The sequence below is a fragment of the Sorex fumeus genome, unplaced genomic scaffold (genome assembly GCF_029834395.1).
Source record: "Sorex fumeus unplaced genomic scaffold, SorFum_2.1 ptg000122l, whole genome shotgun sequence".
Lineage (NCBI taxonomy): Eukaryota > Metazoa > Chordata > Mammalia > Eulipotyphla > Soricidae > Sorex > Sorex fumeus.
In genome coordinates this window covers 57072804-57096355 of record NW_026606179.1, presented here as the reverse complement: position 1 = coordinate 57096355, position 23552 = coordinate 57072804, and the positions used below count along the sequence as shown (strand labels likewise).

Here is a 23552-nt window from a genome sequence, read left to right as displayed (position 1 = left end):
GTCTCCAATGGAGACGTTACTGGGCCCGCTCGAGCACTATGTATTTTATGAGTTAGTAATTCGAAGTTGCATAATCCTGTGAGCATTTATGGTGGATTGGTGAGGTATTTCTACTCTGGCTTTGACTGGATGAGTAAACTTATTATCTTGAGAAGAGGAGATGGATTAGTTGCTTTCATGCTAGTAAATATTCTGTTCGGGGCTGTTTTTACTTTAAGCTCAAGAGTCCTACTTTTCAGAGACTCTTCACATATTCTTGTTGATGAGGGGAGTGAGGAGAGGAGCTCAGTTTGCGTTTGTCCCTTTGGGGCAAATAGACATTCTCAAAGTCAACTTGAATTCTCTCTTGTCAGGTCCTGACTTCGGGGCTCTGACCATTCACTGAGTGCTGCCTTGGGGTCTCGCCAAATCTCGCGTGATTCTTTCTGCTGCTGCCATTTTCTGTGTCAGAGTCTGTGGGCACTTTGGTTTAGTCTCTTATGTTTATTTTTTGAGGGGAGGAAACATCCTACGCAGGGCTCAGAGAGCCCAAGGGGTCGCTCCTGGCTATACTCAGCCAGTTGAGCCGGGCTCCGGGCTCCGTGCAAGGGTCCCCCCAGCCACCCAAAACCACACCTGCCATGCTTAGGAGGTCAGGTGCTGCAAGGCATGTGCCCAAGTTCCTGCACTGATTTCACAGTCCCTGTCACTCTGTGATTACCTGTAAGCCAGTCCCATCTCTACACCAGGGCATGTGGCACTTTCTTGGCCCGCGAGAGTGATGAGAGCTTAGCCCAGGCAGGCAGCTGGCACAATGGACAAAATGCAACAGGATCAGGTCAGAGGCGTTGAAGGCCAGCACGGTTTTCTGACGGAGGAGGTGTGGGGTGTGATCCAGGGGGCAGGCAGACTACTTACGGCTGTGAATTGCCCTTTCCTTTCATTTTCTCTCCCTTTATATGTTGGTTCATCATTGGGGTACAAGATAATGGATTTCAGGGTGTCATTAATGCCTCTGTATGTGTGAAGACCCCTCATTTCCCACCTCCAACAAAGACGCCCCCAACCCACTCGTCCAATACCATCACCTGCCCCATCTTTTTTCTCTCATAATCTCCACAGTTTTCACTGAGTGTGAGTTAGTTTTGTTGCTTCCTAAAAGTTCATTTTCTTTTCTCCACTTAGATTCTAAAAGAAGCCATCTAGGAATTGTCTTGGCTGTTTAGCGATAGCACAGCAGGGAGGGTGTTTGCCATGCACGTGTCCGACCAGGGTTCGATTCCTCTGTCCCTCTCAGAGAGCCTGACAAGCTACCGAGAGTTTCCCACCCGCACGCCTGAGCCTGGCAAGCTTCCCGTGGCATATTCGATATGCCACTAACAGTAACAAAAAGTCCCATAATGGATATGTTACTGGTGCCTGCTCTAGCAAATAGATGAACAATGGGAGGACAGTGCTAAAGTTTAGTATAATCACTTCAGGGTCTATCCCTTTTGTCCTCACAATTTCCCAAAGTCACAATTTCATCATTTTAAGAGCCAAGTCATATTCCACTGACTCTGACTACCACAGTTTCTTTATTCAGTTATCTGGGGATAGGCATTTAGGTAGACTCCATGTCTTGGTCGTTGTGAATAATGGCACAGGAACAGAAAGAGGCAAATGTCCTTGTGAGTTGGTGTTTCTGTATCCTTCAGATTAATGCCTAGGAGTGCGATGATTGGAACATAGGTAATTTCCTTTTCTCTTTTTTAAAGAGGAGTTTCCATATCATTTTTGCCAACTTACATTCCTGCCAGCACATTGAGTTGCCACGCAGTGAGATCAACCTTTTGAGAGGGGAGAAGGAAAATCCTGAGCTCAGCCTCGAAGACGGATGTACCTTTGGTTCTTTACAAGTAGAGAGTCCCAGCAGGCAGCTGGAGAATGAAACAGAGAGATAACGAGCATAGAGCTTCACCCTTGGACCATCCAGCCCCCAGGCCGCTGTCCACTCTGCACCCAGGGTTCAGTGTAACGCACAGTCACAGCTTGTGGTGCCCACATAGAACAGTAGGATTCCATTAAGTCTCCCTTGCAGGAAGTTGTGTTGAAAAGTATGGAGACAGGATTCACTCACCATATGGGTTACTCTTAAAGCCACAGGAGCACAGGAGCTTGCCTAGCGGAGCCAAGCCTAGGGGGCCAGGCAAGGTCAAGAGACAGAAGGTCACTTTGACTAATCAGGACATCCAAAAGATTCCGCCACAGAGACTCAGCATGAAGGTGGGTTAGGGAGGAGAAGAGCCAAGCTGGGTGTTGGTAAAGGAAATCAGGAAGAAAGTGAGCCCCGTGGCCCAGGCTGGTGGAGTTAGATAGATCGCCTAACTACTGGGTATGACAAGGCGTGCTTGAACACACGGTTTAGAGGGAGACTTGCTAGAGAAGGAGCATGGAGGAAGGGGATGGATGTGGGAGTAGTGTTTGGAGTTAAAGGCAACTCTGAGAGATGTTGGTTAAAGGGAATCAGGGACATAGGACTGATGAGTCAGCACTTTAAGTTCTCTCTGGGTCAGTACAGATACATTCTGATGGAGAATCTTCCTGCAGACATGGGGAAAATTTGACCACTCCATCCATGGTCTTGTTTATTTGGGGGTATTTTTATTTGATTTTTTTTGTTTTGGGGGGCACACCCTACATTGTTTAGGGTTTACTCCTGGCTCTGCACTCAGGGATCACTCCTGGCACGCTTAGGGAACCATATGGGACAATGAAGATCAAACATGGGTTGGGCACATGCAAAGCAAGTGCCCTACTATATCGCCAGCCCCTTCAATGTTTGTTTGTCTGGTTTTTTTTTTCCATTGGATAACACTTTGATCTTCAAAGTCTTCCCCCTCCCCCCCCCCATTAAGTGTCTCCTGCTGTTCGAAAACAGCATTTTAAAATGTCTTGCAGGAAACCACATACCGTGTATAGTTTTGGTTCTCCAAACTGGCTATAAAAGTGAAAGAATATATTTTAAATGCCCGTTGAAAATTGGTTAAGCTGCTCAAATCTCCAGAACATAAGTCCTGGGAGCCCCCCAAACAAGAACTCCTGTTATATTTTTTACTTGGGAGGGTTTGACATTTGCATTCAGAATCTGTTTCCTCTAAGGCACTAGGATTTAAGGTCTCCTTGGGATGGTGCCAACAGAGTGGCCCAAGGAAGTGGACAGAGACAGGGATTTCTGCCCCACCCATCATGCTTTGCACCCTCACTTGTGTAGGCATTGTCCCATAGCACCGTCCTCCTCTGTAGGTCTCCGCTCACCTGTGGGACCAAAAGTGTCACCCAATGCATTGCGTTGGCAATATGCCTGCTCTCCACCAATGGGAAGGAAATTAGGTTGAACTCTCAGCCAGCCCAAGGATTAGCTCCTGTGTGCAGTGTGAGGATGCATGTAATTCCTTTCATAAAACACGATTGCTTCCTCCGAAGGAAAATCTCAACAGAAAAATCCCACACAAGCAAAACATGTTGCTTACTCAAAATGTAGGAAATAATTGTCATTGGCATGTGATTCCAAGAAGAGTTATAGGACTCAGCAGTAAAAATGAGAAAACCGAAAGTAATGATCAGACACTTTTTAATAAGGAAAGCAAAGGCAAAAAAGATGTTAAGACCCAGAAGAAACATGAGACATCAATTTTTGAAAGGTTTTCACTGGAGACTAAGAACTCTTTTCCATGCCACAGGACTGCCTGTGTCTAGTGGTGCATGAGGATGAGGCAGACTTTCTGTTAACATTTTGGTTGTTTCTGGGAGACCCCGGGGTTTATTTTGCTCTATAGCCATCCCATAGTATCTCCAGAGTAAACCCACATATTCCCGAAGCCATTTTAAGCAAGTTTCTGTGGTGGGGTCCTAAGGAATTTGGGGGAATGCTGGAGGTCCCCAAATTGAATAATTGCCGCACCCAACATTAAATTAGGGAGATCCCACCAGACAGACAGAGTGAAGGGTGCTTATTTTAAACTGAAAATATCCTTCACTTCTGCCCAGTTTTGGTGGTAAAAAAAAAATTTCCACTAGACTCCTGGGGTGGGAGAGAACCAGATATTTATATTCACGCTTTGAGCTTGAAAAGAGAAAAGAAAAACAGAGGAATCTTTAAGCGGGGAGAAAAAAAAAGACATCAGCCAGAGAGGCAAATACTGTTTGCCAGAACCCAAAACAAACATTTTGTTGGAGGTCCTAAATTCTATTTTAAGCTCATCTGCTAGTTACCTGTGCAATCTTGCGCAAGTTTCTTTCTTCTCTGGTTTAATATTTTCTCAATGAAAAGCACAGGCAGCTCCATTAGAGAGTCATTAGGGGGATACGTTTTGAGATAATTCATAGAAATGGCCCCGCGAGGCACCTGGGACATGCCAGTAAGTGATGGATCAGAGTTTTGTTGTTCAGTCCTGAAGCATCTGCCTTCTCCTGAGTCCATGTTCTTTTAAGAGCAATCTTTGTTCGTACATCTGTTACCAAAACCTTCCCTTGGATCCTGATTCACATCTTTTCTTCCAAGGATGCGTTTTCTTTGGAAACCTCATTCTGCTTGGAGTCTCAACTGGATGATAGGCAAATCTGAGTGGGTTTTGGGAAAGCTTTTGGAGGGTCTCCTGTGGCCCCTGCTGCTGGTTCCCAGGATTGTATCTTGATTTGGATGAAATCATTGATGTTCATGGGTTGGGGGTGGGGGGTGGGGGGGAGGTGCCGTTTCAAATACTGTTAGGCACAAGTGCCACACTAGACTTCTAGTCCGGGGTGAAGACTGAGACCTCATCAAAGCATTCTCGGGCTTGTGTTTGCCTATTTGCAGACCAGTGTGGTGCCCTGATACATCGTATGGTCCTCCAAGCACCACTCCTAAGCACAGAGGCAGGAATAGCCCTGGAGCACTGTTGGGTATGTTGGGTGTATTCACCCCCCACTGCACCCACTCGCCCCAGTAAATCACTATCACTGTTATCCTGTTGTTCATCAATTACCTCGAGCAGGCACCAGTAATGTCTCCTTCATCCTAGCCCTGAGATTTTAGAAAGTGCCACATTCGAGGTCCTTTTAGGGTCAGGAGAATGAGACCCATCATTGTTATTGGTTTGGGGCATATTGAATATGCCACGGGGAGTTTGCCAGACTCTGCCGTGTGGGCAGAATACTTTTGGTAGCCTGTCAGGTTATAAATATAAATAGAATAGATTTTTCCTCTTCCCATCAATATGCAGGTTTTTTCTTTATTAATAGATTTTCCTCATGATGAAGGTGTGCATGTCTGGCAAATGTTAGTGTCCCTTTGGGGCGTCTAAATTAGAGTTTCCCCAAACTTATTTGACCTCCTTCTCCCCTTTCAGAAAACAAATAATCATTCTGTTGACCTTCTTTAAGTGAAAGAATAAAAAATCACCCACCACCTCCCTAGTTGGAACCCAGGGTACTGCTGCCTCCTGGATCATCCAGCAACCCCTGGGGTTGGGAGCAGGGACGGGGCTGTATTATCTCCCTCACTGGGGAGCTGACCTAAATTTCACTGTCAATGACATGGACAGAGACACTCAGTCATGGAAAACATGGGGACAAAGGTGTGAGCCCAGCTTAAAGCCAGACGGTCCCTCAAGCATCTCAAAGTGCAGGGTTCTGGAAGGCGGTGTCTGACCTGTTGTATTGCTCTCTGATTTGTGTCTCACCCGGGCAGATTCTGATGCAAGGCAAAAACCCGGGGATAGCCTGGAAATACGCACTCCCCAAGGTCGCCAATGGAACCCCACCCGCCTCGGAGAAACACGTGCACTCGTGGCGCACCTCACGGGCCGACTGCTCTGTCTCCTGCGGAGGAGGTAGTCCCCCCACCCTCCTTGCGGGTCACACACAGTGCATGGGTACATGTGCTGTAGATGCTCCTCCGGATGCAGTTTGGTACACACATACACACATACACACACACACACACACACACAAACAGTGCAGATTTTCCTCGTGATATGGTTTGGTTTTCACACACACTATAGATTTTCCCCGTGATCCCTTTTGGTTCAGACACACACACACACACACACACACACACACACACTACAGATTATTCCTGTGATATGGTTTTGTACACACACACACAGTGCAGATTTTCCCCATGTTATAGATTGGGTCACACACACACACACACACTGCAGATTATTTCTGTGATATGGTTTTGTACACACACACAATGCAGATTTTCCCCATGATATGGATTGGTTCACACACACACACACACACACACACACACACTGCAGATTCTCCCCATGATTTGGTTCACACACACACACACAAACATACACACCCAGAAGATTCTCCTCATGATACGGTTTACACATATACATGGTTGGATTCTTTCCATGCTCTTGTTTCTACACACACACACACACACACACACACACACACACACTCATACACTGCAGATTTTCCCCATGATATGGTTTGGTTTTCACACACACACTGTAGATGTTCCCCATGGTCCCTTTTGGTTCAGACACACACACACACACACACACACACACACATTAAAGATTATCCCTGTGATGTGGTTTGGTACACACACACAATGACACAATGCAGATTTTGCCCATGATATGGTTTGGTTCACACACACACCACACACACTGCAGATTCTCCCCATGATTTGGTTCACATACACACATACACACACAAACATACACACATAGAAGATTCTCCCCCATGATATGGTTTACACACATACATGTTTGGATTCTTTTCATGGTCTGGTTTATACACAGACATTCACACACACATACACACACAGAGGTTATTCTCCCCATGCTCTAGTTTCTACACACACACACACACACTCACACACACACACACACACACACACACACTCTGTACCACATTGCACACTTTGCTCCATGGTATGGTTTAAATAAGCAGCAAAAAGAGCTGTCTTCTGTGGGCAGTGTCTCTGTGAAAAGCAAATATTATTGTGTTCCTTGTGGCTTTTCCTATGTAGAAAGGAACCGATTCTTAGAAAACTCCACCACCGTCGGGACTCAGAAGTTCGATGTCTGAAACTTAGAGGGGAAAATCGAAAACATGTTTAGATGTATTTATAAACAGAAGGATGTATGCTAATGTCTGCCTGCCTCCCCTTCCAGCTTGAGGTTTCTCTCCATCCTGACTTTTCTGGGGTTGCAACACCCCCCCCCCCCCACTCCACCTCCAACCCAGGGACCATATCAGGGAGGGATTGAGACCAGAGTAAACCAATTTAAGCTTTAAAATCCCGGATGTTGACCCTAGTGAGGAAGCGATACAGCAACCATCTCTCCGCCAACAGGAGTTTTGTATATGCACCAAAGTTCCTATGTGGGAGAGTCCTTCTTGCTCACACACGTCCCTCGGGGAAAATGAAGTCCTTTCATAGGTTTGTGAAGCCAGTGGCCCTGAGAGATCAGAGCAGCTAGTGTTGGGGCATCTCTGTCATCTCACCAGGCAGACTGAGATATCAGGGTCAGAGACAGAACTCCTCTGACCAGTGAGGCCTGCTGTTCAGTCGTCAGGCTGATTTATCACACTGGAGGAAATACTTAAAAATAAAACAAAAACCAGGGGCCTGAGTGATAGTACAGTGTGGAGGGCATTGGCCTTGCATGAGGGCTATCCAGATTCAATCCCCAGTACCACATCTGGTCCCCTGTGTGCCACCAGGAATGATTTTTGAGCCAAAAACCAGAGCATCTCTGGGGTGGCCCCCCAAAAATCAAATATGTAAAATACTCTTATTCAAAGTGGTTTTGAATTCTGACTGGGAAGTTCACAAAATATTTCTATTTGCTTTAATCTGTGAGTGTACAGGGCTTGAAACTCTCTGGCCTATATCATCCCAATTTCCTTATACAAGCATCAAAACACATTTTTCACTTACCCAGCTGATTGCCACAAGTATCATTCTGTATTTTTTTCCCAGAACAGAAACCATGATCTAGACCAAAGATATCCAGACATATTTACACTCCTGCCACCTTCTCAGAAACACAATCTCTCTCAGCGAGAGAAATCTACATTCTCTAAAGGAACCAACAAAATCTTCTCCCCATTGTACCCAGGGTGACTACTCCTCCTCCAAGATTCCAGCACCCCCACCTGAGTGGGGTATGTGTGTGTGTTGGGGGTGGTCACCCACTTTGGGAAGCACTAATCTCCACATGCCTTTACATACATTCTGTAGCTTCTCACTTCTGCTCAGAGCCCGTCATCACACACCAGCCACTCATCTGCAGTCCCTTAGCATGGCGCCCATATCCCAGTGTGGTTTCGAGAGATGCCTCAAGAGCAACCCTCATCCACCCAGTCACTGCTGCGGTGATAATGATGTCACTCAGCATTCTCAGATTGAAATCTTAAGAACATCTTAAGGAAAAGTACCATGGAAACACAGACAATTCCAAAAGAAGGCAGCATTTCTATTGGGTGTGTTGGGGTGGGGGGAGATGTCAGATTAAGTCATTAAAAAAATGTCTGGAGCTTACAAGCTACGCAGAGGAAGTTCATTCCCATACAGCCAGGATGCAAGTCAGGAGGAATGAACCTGAGAGAGCTACTTGGCATTTCTGTACGTGAATCCTCCGATGGAAAGAAATGATTGCTGCTAAATCTGCCCATTTTCATACCTCTTTCACCACTGGATTTTTCTTCTGTGTTTACACCACTGGATTTTTTTTCTGTGTTTAAAATTTGTGGGATGTTTCCCCTTTATGGTCACTCCATTTCCAAAAGGTGGTATTTATCATTCTGTGGTTCTGGGATCCACAGCCATCTTTAAATGAAACTTCACGTTGAAAATGTTCAAATAGGAAAACTCTTCTCTTGACTGGGGGGTTGGGTGGGGGTTCAGGTTAGTTGCAGATTTTATCTCAAGGAAGTGTGTTCATCAGCAACTGAATTTGGGAGTGAAATGGATTCAGTTCTTGGTAATTTTCACTTGGTCATTTCTGACTTTTTTTTTAGGCTACATAAGTATAAAGGCCATTTGCTTGCGAGATCAAAAGACTCCAGTCAATTCCTCATTCTGCAATCCCAGAACCAAGCCGGCCACTGAACCTAAAATCTGCAATTCTTTCTCCTGCCCTGCCTAGTAAGTTCTGTGGAAGTGTCTTTCTGGTGATGTCTGAACGTCTGTGCCTTGATTTTCGGTATAAGGTCATGAAAGCAAACTCACTGTCCTGGCCTCTGCTCAAAGGTGGTATCAAGGGGCTAGAGCACAGCAGGTAGGGTGTTTGCCTTGTATGTGGCCAACCTGGGTTTGATTCCCAGCATCCCATATGGTCTCCTGAGCTCCGCCAGGAGTAATTCCTGAGTACAGAGACAGGAGTAACTTCTGTACATCTCTGGGTGTGATCCAAAAAAGAAAAAAAAAGGTGGTATCAAGATGGCCCCTCTCAATATCCCCTTTCCCCAAAAAGGGAACAGAAGCAAGTGTCTTCACCTGGAGACTTAAATATAAATCTCGAAGAATAAAGGATGCTTTGGGCATTTCTGTAACTGGCTTTGCACACAAATGGGAATAAAAAAGGCATCAAGGTGTCTCATATATTTTTGCATAGAAATCCTTCTCTAATTGAAATCAGATACTTAAACAACATTGGAATCCTCTATTAGTTCAATTTCTATGTGGTTGTATGCTTACTGTTATATAATTGTCCAAAGAAAATTTTTTTTTAATTTATGCTCCATGCAGACCGCGAAACCCCAAATGCAAATTACACAGTAGCCAGAGACGAAACAGGGAGAGGCCAAGTGGTAACTGCACTTCTGACGATGGTGCATTGTGGGACTCTCAGTGAATTTGTTTCAGGATTGCTTTTAGCCACACTCTTGTTTGAACACTAATTTTAAATAATCCTCCCAGCCAAGTGGAGTCACTTCTTCTGTGACTTATCTTCTGCCAAGTGTGTGTGTATTGAATTGACAGAGTTTATTCTAAAGCCATGCTGTGTTCACAAGTATTTCAGATCATCTTAAGAAATCGTGTTTGCATTGTGGTGGTACAATTATGTTGCACAATCTTTTTGTATACCCATGACCAGTTTTTCCTTGCAAAGAAAGCATTTGTCATCGGCATCATTTGGGACTTCAGTTGTCCGCCCATTCCAAGTGCCTAGCCAGCCATCAACCTCATCTTTCCTCAGAATCCGGAACCAGGAGTATCCTGGGGGGAAAACGGGGGGATGTTCCTCTCATAGGTTTTCCTCTCCTGCTAAGAAATATCTGGTTTTGAGAAGTGCCCGCGGTCTAAGATGCAATTAGCAGGCATTGTTCCTGGCCGAGTGGAAGGCATCCTGACTCCTCCTGGGTCTGATCACCCCTTCCTTGGGCCTTGTGTCTCTGTGTGTATCAGTACATTTAGGAATCATCAGCGTGCTTGAGTGGGAAGCTGATGTCTTCTGATTTGAAACTTTCTGCCCTTCCCAGTTATGTCCTTCTTGCAAAGAAAGGGCACATTCGTGTAGAGACCCATGCAAAGGAAGAACTTCGAGGTCCTGCCAACCCTCAGAACTTCCCCATTGGCTCCATGGACCTAACGTTTTCCTGTTTACCAGGAGGACAGGCCCTCCCGATGCAGAGATGGAATGGGGAGTCAGGCGGGACCTTTCCCCCTTCCTGTCTTAGCCCTTCCACATTGCTAGTTTCTCTTCAAACCCCGGGACCTCCCAGAGATCGCTCTCCCTCCCTCAGGAAGATGCTGGAAACAGGGCTTAGATGACCAGACAGACTGCCAAGGACAAAGGCAATAGAGCAGAGAAATCAAGAAAATGCAGTGAGTGGGGCATTGAAGTGTTCTGTACAATGTGCAGTGAAGAGTCTGGGCCTGAGTGGGGTGACAGGGAGCAAGCTTGGTGGCAGGTAAACCTGGGAAACCACCTGTTGTGCAAAACATCTATCTATGTTCTTCTTGCTGAGACTTTGATCACTCCAATTTGCAGTGTCAGCTTTGTCTCTTGGCTTTTTTCAACCATGATCCCCTTCCGACTATGTTTCCTTCTTGTGCCCCCTTGCCCCCAACGAGTAATCCGATTGGTTACCTTCCTAGTTTAGTGCTATGTCCACCCCCCCCCCCCATTTACTTTCACCTGAGGGCCCCTTGGAATATTCTGGGAGCCCCACTCTGAAGAAACTCTGATGTAGGAGAAAGAAACTTAAATGTGTAGGTTAAAAAGGCCATCTTCCTGTGAGAAAGTAGAGACCAATCATTTCCTAAAGCTTTACATCTTCTTATAATCTACAAATGACTGCATAGTTACAGGGGATTTATTTATTTGATCCTCTTCTTTTAATTCATGTGGATTATGCAATGTTTTATAATGAACTTGGTTCCAGCCCTCATGGGCTGAGTTCTGTAGACTAAAAAGCCTTTGTTTTCTTTTCTTTTTTTTTTTTACATATTAGGTTTGTGGGTGGAAACCAGGGTGGAACACAGAACTAGAAAAGAGAACAGAAATGTACAGATAAAACAGAAAATATATTTGGTCTTAATGCCATCTTGTTTCTTACAGTTAAACTTAAGAATTGTACTCTAATTCAGATGTTTGATAGTCATATCTGCTCTATCTGTGTATGTGAGGACTTAAGAATTCTGCTCTAGGGGGTGGAGCAATACTATAGCCAGTAGGTGTTTGCCTAGCATGTGGCCAAACCAGGTTGTATCCCCAGCATCGCATATGGTCCCCTGAGCATCACTTAATGTGACCCAAAAATAAATAAAATGATGAAACTACTATTAAAAACAAATTTTTTCTCAAATTCAGATGTTTGACATTGATATCTGCTCTATCTGTGTATGTGAAGACTTAAGAATTTTTTTCTAATTCAGATGTTTGACAGTCATATCTGTTCTATCTGTGTATGTGAGGATTTATGAATTTTGCTCTAATTCAGATGTTTGACAGTCCTATCTGCTCTATCTGTGTATGTGAGGATTTATGAATTTTTCTCTCACTCAGAAGTTTGACAGTCACATCTGCTCTATCTCTGTGTGTGTGAGGCCTTCAGATAAGAGAGCTTTGGCTCATCCAAAGTCGCTGTTGAAAGTAGCTTCAATTGTCCACCCTTCAAATATATACCAAGTCTCAGATAGCTGTGGAGAAAAAGTGGTCTGGCAATCTTGAAATAAGGAACATGGGGTTATATCTCTAACCCATCATTACATTTTATGACTAGTCAGAAAAGTCCTGTGTATGTACATGGGCATGCTTGGAGGGTGACGTGGCTCTTCAGAAATATTCCCTGTGAGACCATGTCTGAATATTTCCCTCCCTTCTGTGTGCACATACCTGCAAACCCCCTTCCCTTTAATTGATCTATTTTATTCTCTTAGCTATTAGCCTCCTTATTGTACATTGTTATCTTCCACTGTAGTGATCCAAAAACTTTGCGTTACTTGTGTAGTCATCATTTCACTCTACTGCAGCTGACTTAATGGAAAAATCATCCCATTATTTGAGTTTCTTTTTTTCAACTCTATTTGCCTAAGGGAGACCCTGGCTCAAATTTAAAATCTGAAATTTGCCTTGCATGCGGCCGACCAGGCCAACCCAACTTCGATTCCTCTGTCCCTCTCGGAGAGCCTGGCAAGCTACCAAGAGTATCCCACCCGCACGGCAAAGCCTGGCAAGCTCCCCGTGATGTATTCGATATGCCAAACACAGTAACAACAAATCTCACAATAGAGACATAACTGGGCCCACTCAAGCAAATCAATGAACAACAGGAGGACAGTGCTACAGTATATCTGAATGAATAAATGAATGAATGAATTCCTCAGATTCCCAAATGGTACCGGTGTCTTACCCTGCAAAGGGCAGGGGTGTATTCCCACCCAACCCCACCCATGAACTGTGCGGTGGTTAAATGTCACGCCCCCCCTTACCCACCTGCGTGTAGACTTCCACCTGTATTAAGGAGCAATGTAAGACAGTCATGGCACTGTGCATGGTAATGTTATCTAAAGCTGCCCTCAGTGGGGATAGCCAGTTATAGCAACTGCTTCCCAGGTCAGGATCCAGAGTCTTGTCTTAATGGGAGTTCCCTTTTTCTTTTTCCTTTTCCCCACTGCAAGCTGGAAGCCAGGTGAATGGAGCGAATGCAGCAGGTCATGTGCCGGGGGCCAGCAGAGCCGGAAGATCCAGTGTGTGCAGAAGCAGCCCTTCCAGCGGGAGGAGGCCGTGGTCCATTCTCTCTGCCCCGTGAGCACGCCTGCTCAAGTGCAGATGTGCAACACCCACGCCTGCCCCCCAGCATGGAGCCCGGGGCCCTGGTCGCAGGTAACTGGCAGTGTTGAGTCACAAGTTTTGAGCCCCAAAGAGCTCTCACAGGTCACAGCTTCCTGGGAGTCCCCCTGGCCTTTCCTCAGCTCCCAGAAACCCTCAGCAGTGCCCAGCAGGGCTTCCCAAACAAAGCAGTACCTGGTGCTACATGCGCTAAGGCTGAGAACTCTGTCCGGCTTGCTCAGCCACAGTAATGGTGGCTTGAGGATTGATGAGAATCAGGCAGTGGGCTTGGCTTCATCTTCTGGACCAGGAAACCAGGCTGTTATGGTGCCCTTTCTGCCGTGTTTTCCTTTCAGGAGGTCGCATTGCATCCCAGAGGATGAGGGTGTCTGGTTGCTCAGCAGTGTGATCATACCCTCAGCAGAGGTTAGGGAAAGGGTCTAGTTTGGTTCGTAAGGCTTCCAAGGGTCCCTCCTCTTTAATGATAAGACATTTCGCAAGTGTTGTTGTGACAGCTTTCTCTCTTAAGGTTTCACCAGGGTCCTGGAGGGGGAAATGTGTCAGCACATGCTTAGCTGTGGCCTAAATAAAGGTTAGAGGCCCTGTCCATGTGAGTAAATTCATGCAGTAAATTGGCTTGAACTGGGTTTCTTTCTTTGCCATGTCGGGGCTTATAAATTTACTCATGGGCAAAGAGAGAATTCAGAGAACTATTTGGGGTATAAAATGGGCATAACTAAAGGCAGTGGAAGACTTGGGAGCTAATAAGACACTTTAGTTGATAACAGTCTCATGTTTCCAAAGGCCTATCTTGGGATAATGTTTTTTACTTCAAAAACCCTTTGAGAGCTTATTCTTGACCCTGTAAAAATTTGTTTCAACCTCCTGTTCATCCAACGGAGACTGTCTCTGGAGACCCTCTGGGAAGCAACTTAAACATTTCAACTTTGTAGGAGAAAAAATAAAAGGTTGAGTTTTTAATGTGAATGAGCTCTGTTGGTTAAGGGGTGCAGAGCCCTCTGTGGCATCAGACCCAGATATTATCTCTGCTGCTGTTGGATCTTGGTCAAGCTACATCAGCCCTTTGATGCTCAAATGTTTCACGTGTAAAATGGGAGGATAGCAAGGACCTTATTGGGTGGTATGTCTGATTCTGGGACAAGGGACCAGCAGAAAATCATTGCCACAGGGAAGCTGATTTGTCCCTTACTGCTGTTGCTCATGGCACATGGGGATGGCATATTGTGAGTCTGGCTCCATTTTTCTTAAAAATGTGAAGAATGAGGACTCACATGGTCCTCCACGAGCCCTAGGGCTATGCCCAGACATTTACATATCAAGGCAAGAGTGAACCCCAAGTCAATGACCCTCAAACAAGACCCTGATGGCCAGAGTGGAGACCCCTGGTTAAGGAGGTGGAATATCTTTGAGCTTGCCGAGACTTTTGTCTTTGAGACTTTTGTCCAGGCCGGGACCCAAAGTCCTCTAAGAAATCTTGGTGATGTCACAGTTCCTCATCTTCAAGCAGAACCATTCCCAGCTCCCTAATTTCATGGAATTCCATCGAAGCTTAAGAAAGTGACGAGTGCATATTGACCCTTAGTTCACACAAGGCCCAGTCTGGAGACAGCAGATGTCAGGAACAAGAATTGGATGCTCTCTTTCTTATGAATGTCACACTTGGTCACACCCCCACAGCAATTGGTGTTGCTCCCCCTCCTTTGAAGGATGCATGATCATCCTCAGCCAAGTGCTCAGATGTCCCCTGCCGTGGGCCAAGGGGAGACACATGGTCTCACCAGTGGACAGACCATGCACTATTCCCAGATGCCCAGCTGGAAGGCTGGGGAGAGAACACCCCTCCTAGTAGAAGGAATGAAACTCCCCTGCTGGCCAGAGAAACTAGACAGGAACTAAGGCGCAACCTGGATTCCATCCCAGACGCCACATGGCCCCCTGGGATGTTTTGAGTTTGGCCCCAAAATCTAGTAAATAAATATATAAAACCCTCCTGATGGCCGGGGGTGGGGGGCGTGCAAACCACAGCAACAGGATGTTCAGAACATGGAGGTGAGCACCCCCGCAGGAGCCCCGGGTGCAAGGCTTACAGCCGGCTTTGCGGTGCGCCATGAGCAAGAGCACTGTCTTTAAAGGGAGAAAATCCAGGACGCGGGCAAGCACATGGCATTTTACAAAAATATTTATTTATGCGTTCTTCAAAATTGACTCACCACGAATCACAAAGTTCCAAAGATATTTATGACAGGGTTGGAGCAATAGCACAGCGGGTAGGGCATTTGCCTTGCATGTGGCCTACCCGGGTTCGATTCCCAGCATCCCATATGGTCCCCCGAGCACTGCCAGGAGTAATTCCTAAGTAAAGAGCCAGGAATAACTCCTGTGCATCGCTGGGTGTGACCCAAAAAGCAAAAAGCAAAAAAAAAAAAAAAAGTAAAGATATTTATGATTGAGTTTCTGATGTATATTGTTCTATCACCAGTCCCTTTGTCAGCATCTACTACCCTCCACCAATATCCCCAGTTTCCCTCTGCCTCCAGCCTGCCGCTGTGGCAGGCACATTTTCCTTCCCCCATGGTCCTGGTGTTCCCATCCCTACCTGATCCCCCCAGGGTGAGCTTCCTACCGCAGACCAGCCTTCCTGCTCTTCCTTTCTAATGCCATTGGGTATTGGGTATTTGAAACCCTGTGAGGCTTCAAAAGCACCACGCAGAAACACCATCTGCACCCCTATGTTGGCTGCAACACTACAGACAATATCTGAAATCTGGAAACACCCCAACTGCCCAGGGGACTGGATGGAGAAATGACAGTACATCTACACAATGGACACAAGGGCTCAGCGTGGGGGCATTTTTGTGTTTCTTTTCCAGTGTTCCAAGACCTGTGGGCGTGGGGTCCGCAAACGAGAAGTCCTGTGCCAGCGACCTTCCACGCCCGGAAGCCTGCCCGACAGCCTGTGTGCGGGCAGCCCCCGGCCAGCGTCCCAGGAGGGCTGTGTTCTCGGACGGTGCCCGAAGAACACCCGGCTGCAGTGGACTGTGTCCCCCTGGAGCGAGGTAGGGATGGTACCCTGCATGGAGATGGGGAATCTCACCAAGAACAGGCCTAGCTCCCTCCTGAGCACACTCTGCGCCCCAGTCCACCCAGCAAGGGCGGAACCCTGGTGCCACAGTGCCCCGTGATTGACGCTCCAGCCGGGTACCACGGGGCTGTCAGTTCTTCCCTGCCAACGCGCAGCACCCAACCTCAGCACGCTGACGATCCCTCTCTGACCTCGCAGTGCTCTGCCACCTGTGGTCCTGGGGTGAGGAAGAGGGAGATGCGGTGCAGCGAGAAGGCCCCGCAGGACAAGCTGCTGACCTTCCCGGAGCGCAGGTGTCGCCACGTGAAGAAACCTCGCGTGGACTTGCAGGAGCCCTGCAGCCGTGGCCCATGTCCCGCCAGGCCGGTGTATGGCGGGGCAGCAGTGGAGTGGTACGCGTCACCATGGCAACAGGTGAGCAAGGCCTTAGGGGGTTCATCTCGGTCTGCTGGAGGGATGGGGGGGTTGCAGCCGGCAGAGGCACAAACCTGGGGCTTCAGTGACCTTGGAGCCAGCTCCCCGGCCCTAGGAGAGATTTTTTTTTTTTTGAAGTAAAACAGATTTTATTTGGAGGGTTTTTTGAAAGTGTGTGTGTGTGGAGAGAGAGAGAGAGAGAGAGAGAGAAAGAGAGAGAGAGAGAGAGAGTACCGTGCTCAAGTGAGAACACAGGCTTCTCCAAGGGATGGAGAGAGCCCTATACACATCCCAACATTAGGAGGAAAGCATGAAAGTACAGGCAACACATGTATTCAGGCACTACATGTGCTTGGTCACACAGGCATAAGCACACATGGGCTCAGGCAGCATATGCGCCCTAAGTGAGATTTTTATTCAGTTATTTTTCTTTTCTTTTATGATGAATGAATATAGAAAGTGGGGAGCAATCGATATATGCAAAAACTCTGATGTATGACTTGAGGATATTCACAGATGCTGACGCCTCCTGGTAAATACCTAGGTTTGTAGAGAGTGTGTGAGGTGAAGTGTCACTCCTTCCTGATCAGATCCAATCAGATGGTTCTGTGAGCAAAGAGAATATTTCATTGAAATACTGAAATTGTAGTAACAGATAATCTACCCTGACTGTTGCATTATATTGCAAACATAATTTTTTTAATCTCTGTCTTTTTGATTTTTTATATTGAATCAGTGAGTTACACAGTTACAAGGTTGTTTGTGATTGGGTTTCATTTATACAGTGTTCCAACACCCCGCCTTTCACCAGTGTACGTTCCCCACCACACCCAGCTGTGTTTAGAGTTTACTCCTGTGCTATGATCAGCTATTATCCCTGACCATGGCCGTGTACAAACCAGGTGCCAGACCCCCCTGCTATCTCTCTGGCCCCTTAATTGAGGGCTTTTTGAACCCTGAAAAGAGGCTGCCCACCTGCAGTTGTGTGGAACTGTCCAAGCCTGAGCAAAAGGCCTCAGATCCTGGAGAGGGAAGTTCTGGCTCTCAGCCAACTCCCCCCAGTGGAGCTCCCCTGGCACCTAGAGCACAGAGAGGATGGACCCCCAGAGAGGACATTTTCCTTTGTCTTTCACCACGGTTAAACATGCTGCTAGAATACAGAACTGGGCCGTGCCTACAGCCAAGGCCCACTGCTCCCTCCATCTGCCGGAAACTCCCACTGGAGTCTGTGTAGCTCAGAACCGCCACCCCTCTGGGTTCCACGGGTTCGGGGCCATGTGTCTGTAGGAGTGCAGAGAGGATGCGAGACCACAGATCTCAGCTCTAAGGCTCTCCCAGGGCCAGGGCTGCTGGGAGAACATTGTCCTGGGGACTGTGCTTGGGGCTAGGGAGAAAGTTGAGTTGGGAGGGCACCAGCCTTGCACGCAGCTGACCAGGGTTCGCTCCCTGGCACCACATGTGGTCCCCTGAGCACCGCCAGGAGTGATTCCTGAGTGCAGAGCTGGGAGTAAGCCCTGAGCATCTCTGGGTGTGGCCCGAAAGCAAAAAAGAAAAAATAAAAGACTAAGAAGGAGTCATGCTTTGGCCCTGGAGGCATTCCAACTTGGAGCTCCCCCCAGACCCCTCTTGCTCACACAGAATGAAACCATGAAGGAAGGGCAAAGGCAAGAGAGTGCGCTGGCTTCAATTTTCAATTTCTCTGCTCTGCCTAAAACTGTGCAGTTTTATCCTTCTTTGACTCATTAAGTGGAGCTAGACAGTTGAGTCTTACTATATTTAGACTAGCTGACAAAGGCCAACTCTGCTCCCCACCAGTCTTTTATAAATAAAGTTTTATTAGCACTCAGCCTGCCCATTCATAGTCAGTGACTGTTTCAGCTCCACAAAAGCAGAATGAAGTCACATGACCCATCAGGACTAACAGGTGGCTAATTCCTGCTTTAAACTGTATAAGGAGGATGTGAGAAGAATTCCAAAACTCCTACCGTTTTCACTCCAAGATACTCTTCCTCCCAATTCCTAGCGGTGAGGCTTGTCCAAGGTATAGCCTTCACCTGTCCACAATATAATAGGAAAAATAAGGATGATTAGTAATTTTCAATTGATAAAACCAAAAAAAAAAATCCGTGGAAAGGATGTCCTTTCCCCTATACCCTATATGTGTTCTCTTATTTTGTCTTATGTTTGGAAATACCCTTTTTCTTGCCCTGTTAAATTGGACAGTGAAAACCTTGACTTCTAGAAAGATCCCAGTTCACCAGTCTGAGGCCCAGCAGTGGGGCCGTCTGCATGCTGAGCTGGACTCTCCATCCCTTATCTCCTTGCATCTGTATCTGATTTGCATTCTCATGGCAGCTTCTGCATTTCTGGAAGCTCTCTGTGGAGTCCCTGAGCTGGGACACACTCTGGCCACCCAGTTCTCATTCAATCGCCCACACCAGGTGGGCACCTCAATAACGACCTGAAGGTAGGAATTCTCGCCATGTAATGACATGCCCCCATTTCCTCTTCTTCAGTGCACGGTCACCTGTGGAGGGGGTGTCCAGACAAGATCTGTTCACTGTGTCCATCGCAACCAGCCTTCTTCGGGTTGTCCACTCGGGCAGAAGCCACCTGTGCTGCGAGCTTGCAATACCAACTTCTGCCCGGCGCCTGGAAAAAAAGGTAACGCCCCAGGAAACCCACCACATTGTGCCTTTGCATTGCTGCTCCCTGGACAGCTCCCCAGGGCTTCACTCACACCTACATCAAGGTGAGCAGAGCAGCGCCCCCTGGAGGTGTGCAGGCGCGAATGAGGGCAATCTGACACAAACAACCTGTCTCGTCAGTCTGGGCGCGCTGAGGAGACTTGTCCTACAGTAGGGTTGCATTCTCAGGAATTCCTAGGAATTCCGACTTGGGAAAGGCATGTCTTCTTGGCAATTCCATTCTGGTAAACTGCATAGCAGTGAAATGAATATCTGGGAGAAAATAGCGCCATGCCTCTTGCCCCCAAAGGTTCTGCTACTGGGAATGAGGGCAGTACAAAAGCAAGCAAGATTTGCTCATAGAGAGCTCCCAGTTCTGTGGTGGAGACCCAGCTGGTAGAGTCCATGAGAGTGGATATGTCCACTCCCAGAGCCCTGTCACACATGCGTGCTGAGTTCAAGCCAGACCTGAAACACACAGCGAGCACTGTGGGAAAGGCAGGGCATTCAGTGAGCTGTGCCCGCGAAGGCGTCCTTTCCGGCCCTGGCTGATTCTAAAGCGATCTCACCAGCATCAGGAATCTCTTTCTCCAGCCCTGGGCTGCAGAATCGCTCCCATCTCTTACCAGCCGAGGTTTTCTGCCCGGCTGTGTCCTTGCCAAGATGGTCCCATCACCGCCCCCACCCATGACCCCCACATTTCACAATCTGTGGTGACTCAGGATCATTCACTCTTCCGTGTCCATATCATGTCGCGTCTGAGTTATCTACTCCTGTAGGCTTGGTTCCGGGCCCTGGGCATCCTTATTTCCCTGCCTTATCTGGGCCGTGCTCCAGTCCAGGGAACTGCCTCCACAGTGTGCTGGGAGCCAGATCTCCTATCTCGGCGGGTTCCTGCACACCTGCAGCCTTTCTCACAATGCTGCTGGAGGAGAAATGCACATTTGGGACAAGGAGTTATGTTAGTCCTAGGACATCGCGAGGTCTCCTCTCCATCCTCTGTAGACAGACTCCATCTGGGGGACTGCTACACTCACTCTGGGCTTTCACCCACTCTGGTCTAAGTCCCTCCACTGGCCTTTCCTGTCAGAATGGCCTGACTCGTAGATCAGCCAGTAACAGTTACCTTAAAGACACTACATTTGAAGGGCTGGCTTCCCCCAGGGGCCAGGCACCTGGAATACTGGCTGTATCCCACACAGAAGCAGGCAACTGGTGCTCAGGTCCAAGGGTCCCTCGTCCTTAATAGATTAAGCTCCTGGCTCCTCATCTTCTAGAAACTGCTTGAAATCCAGAGTCACAGCTTCTCACCCAGATCTTTTAGGGAGAGCTAGGACTCATGGGGTAGCAGGGCAGAGGTTGGGGGTGGGGGGTGGGGCGGGGGGACTCTCTAGAAGGCAAAATGGCAACTCGCAGACACTCTGGAGAGGATTGCATCACCTCTGGCTCGCTATGATCCTTTATGCCCCTGTGTGTTTGGGCCCCCTTACTCATCAACTTACTCATCAACTCCCTCTCTATAGATCCAAGACAGGGGCCCTAAGGGCTTTGTCCTGGAGGCTTGAAGACTTAACTTTCTCATTTCAGAGGACCCGTCCTGTGTCGATTTCTTCACCTGGTGCCCTCTAGTTCCCCAGCACGGCGTCTGCAACCACAAGTTTTATGGCAAACAGTGCTGTAAGTCATGCACTCGCAAGAGCTGAGCCCCTCCCCACCGCCACCCCAGGACCCCCCAGTACTGTGAGGCCAGCGTCCTGCTACCACCTCCCAAGACCCGGCCGGCACTGCCTTGCGGGCTGTGCACCCACCCCCAGGGGAGCAGTCGCCGGCTTTGAGGTGGCGCTTCTGGACCTCGTCCGCGCCCCGAAGCACATGGTACTCTGAAGCACTTGAACCCGGCACAGCGATGACAAATCGGACCGATGGAAACACACAGACAAAACCACTTCGATTTTGCACTGTTCCCCCAGAAAGAAGCGCTGAGTTGCACAGGACCACATCGGCATTTCATGTGGGCAAATAGGAAAGTCACTTTGGGACCGAGTCTGCTTTGGATGCCAGCGGGTTCCATGGCAAAGACATCAGGGTTTGCAATAATGGTCATCAACTGGGCCTCGGAGCTGTCATAGGTGGAACCCCTCGCCGGTTACCAGAAGCCTATGGTGTGGCCGGGAGCGCGGGCACCCCAAAGCTGAACTTAACACGCAAAGCCAAATAAATGGTGCTCCAAATCCTGCTTGCTGCTGGACTAGCAAGCTTCACGTTATGTGTATTTAGTGTGCGTGTGTGGGTTATAATTATTATTATTATTTTGTTTAAAGTATAGCCTGCTTAGAGTCTGCAAGACAAAACTTCACAACTTGAAAAGTGTCCCATGGAGCTCCTGGACTCAGAGAGCCGCGGGAACTATTTTAGCTCGCCCTTGCCTTGAAACACTGAACACACCACCAAGACCAAACTCATCTAAAAGCGAGGTGCCGCTGCCCTCCCTGCGAGGTCAGCCTCATGACTTTTGGTGCTAGCCGAACCGAGCACATGGGAGCTGCACGTTGCCTCATGGGGAAGCAGAACTGGTGAGACAGAGGCTCATTCCTGGGGAAGCAAACTCACAGCGTTTTTGGAGAGAAGATCCTTTAAACACTCTCTGTGCATTATCTGAGCTGCTTGAAAAATTAGAGGCCAGTTGTGGGTTGGCTTTTTTTTTGTTTTTTTCTTCCTACCAGCCAACATGTTTTAACATGCCCGAGTATTTGGTTAACAGGAGAAAAGAGTCACCATGGCAACAGAAAAAAGCATCCATTTCCAGGCTCTGTTGGTATTAATCACAGGCCCTTCAGTGAACACTCATATTTTATAATCTCTCCGATTTTTTTTTAAGGCTTTGGCAGCTGGCAGCTGGTAGGCACTAATGCTCTTAAAATTGTTGTCAGTGGGGGAAAAAAGAAAGAAAGAACACTGTCTTGCCAAATCCAAAGTAACTGACAAGACTGATTCCCCCTGTGATTTTTTTTGAGATGTGGTTATAAAGGGCATATTTATATCATTCGGCTCTTGTTCTTAATTTCTTTGATGATCGTAGCCCAATTTTGCTACTTAAAAAAGTCACCATTCAAACAGGAACTTGCCAGTCCAGCATACCGCACCAGACAGTGGTCTGTTCAATTTAGAGCGTCCTCTGCTCCCATTCTAATTGAAATCATGTGTTCTGGAAGCTCAGCGAAGTCGTATTTGGGACATTGTCTCCATTGGCTTGGTTTGGCCCAGAGGAGTGGTCGTTTGTATCACCAGAGGAAAGATTCTATCGCATTCCCCTTGCCCTCTAAAATAATGGCAAGGTACTTGTGTCTTTGTCTAACTTTCATTTTATTTTATGGGAAAAATTAATTTATTAATAGCCTATTATGTGTTCTCACTTGCTTCTCTAAGTGATATTAATTCTGAATAAAACTGTTGAATAAAACAAAACCTTGGGTTCTAGAGAAACGTCAAAATATATGTGTAATATTTAATTTTATAAGTTTTATAATTAAAGCCCTCTGTTTCTTCATCTTGAAAACGTGTTGTGCCTTTGAATGACTTAGAAGATGGTGACGGCCAAGGAGATCTCGAGGTATAAATATCAGAACTATTCCTCCATAAAAAATTTGAATCCTGGGGCAGAGAGTACAGCAGGTACAATGCTTGCCTTGCAGGTTTGATGCCTGATATCTCTGGGCCCCATATAGCGCCCCCCCCACACCCTGCCAGGAGTAATCCCTGAGCACAGGGCCAGGAGTAAATCCTGAACACTCTAGGTATGCCCCCCCCCCAAAAAAAATTGAGTTCAACTTGGGAAGGGGTAAGAAAAGATATTGTTGAATGATTTTTCTTGTTTGGTTATAAGATCAGAAACCATCACATGTTGGGATGGAAGAGGTGGACTTTTCCTCTGGGGATCATCTTAGAGAATGATGAAGTAGTAGGGAACCATGTGGATACTTAGAACATCACACACACGTCACATAATATGGGCAAATGAGCTGTGGGCAACCAATGAGAAGCAGTGTCTGTCAGTCGTGGGCTAAGGTCAGACCACATGATGTCACAGGTTATCATGGG

At 47.3% G+C, this 23552-nt stretch overlaps 1 protein-coding gene across 2 annotated transcripts in view; it reads left to right on the top strand.

Moving 5' to 3' along the window:
- ADAMTS18 (ADAM metallopeptidase with thrombospondin type 1 motif 18) overlaps positions 1-21172 on the top strand; it is a 140613-nt gene extending 119441 nt beyond the window's left edge. For both annotated transcript variants that reach the window (XM_056136302.1, XM_056136301.1), the window contains 7 exons: positions 5690-5831; positions 8992-9118; positions 13100-13304; positions 16142-16327; positions 16552-16767; positions 19284-19431; positions 21042-21172. In XM_056136302.1, the coding sequence (XP_055992277.1) occupies positions 5690-5831; positions 8992-9118; positions 13100-13304; positions 16142-16327; positions 16552-16767; positions 19284-19431; positions 21042-21157 (1140 nt within the window). In that variant the 3' untranslated portion in view covers positions 21158-21172. The remainder of the gene's footprint in view (positions 1-5689; positions 5832-8991; positions 9119-13099; positions 13305-16141; positions 16328-16551; positions 16768-19283; positions 19432-21041) is intronic.
- Positions 21173-23552: the final 2380 nt, after the last annotated feature.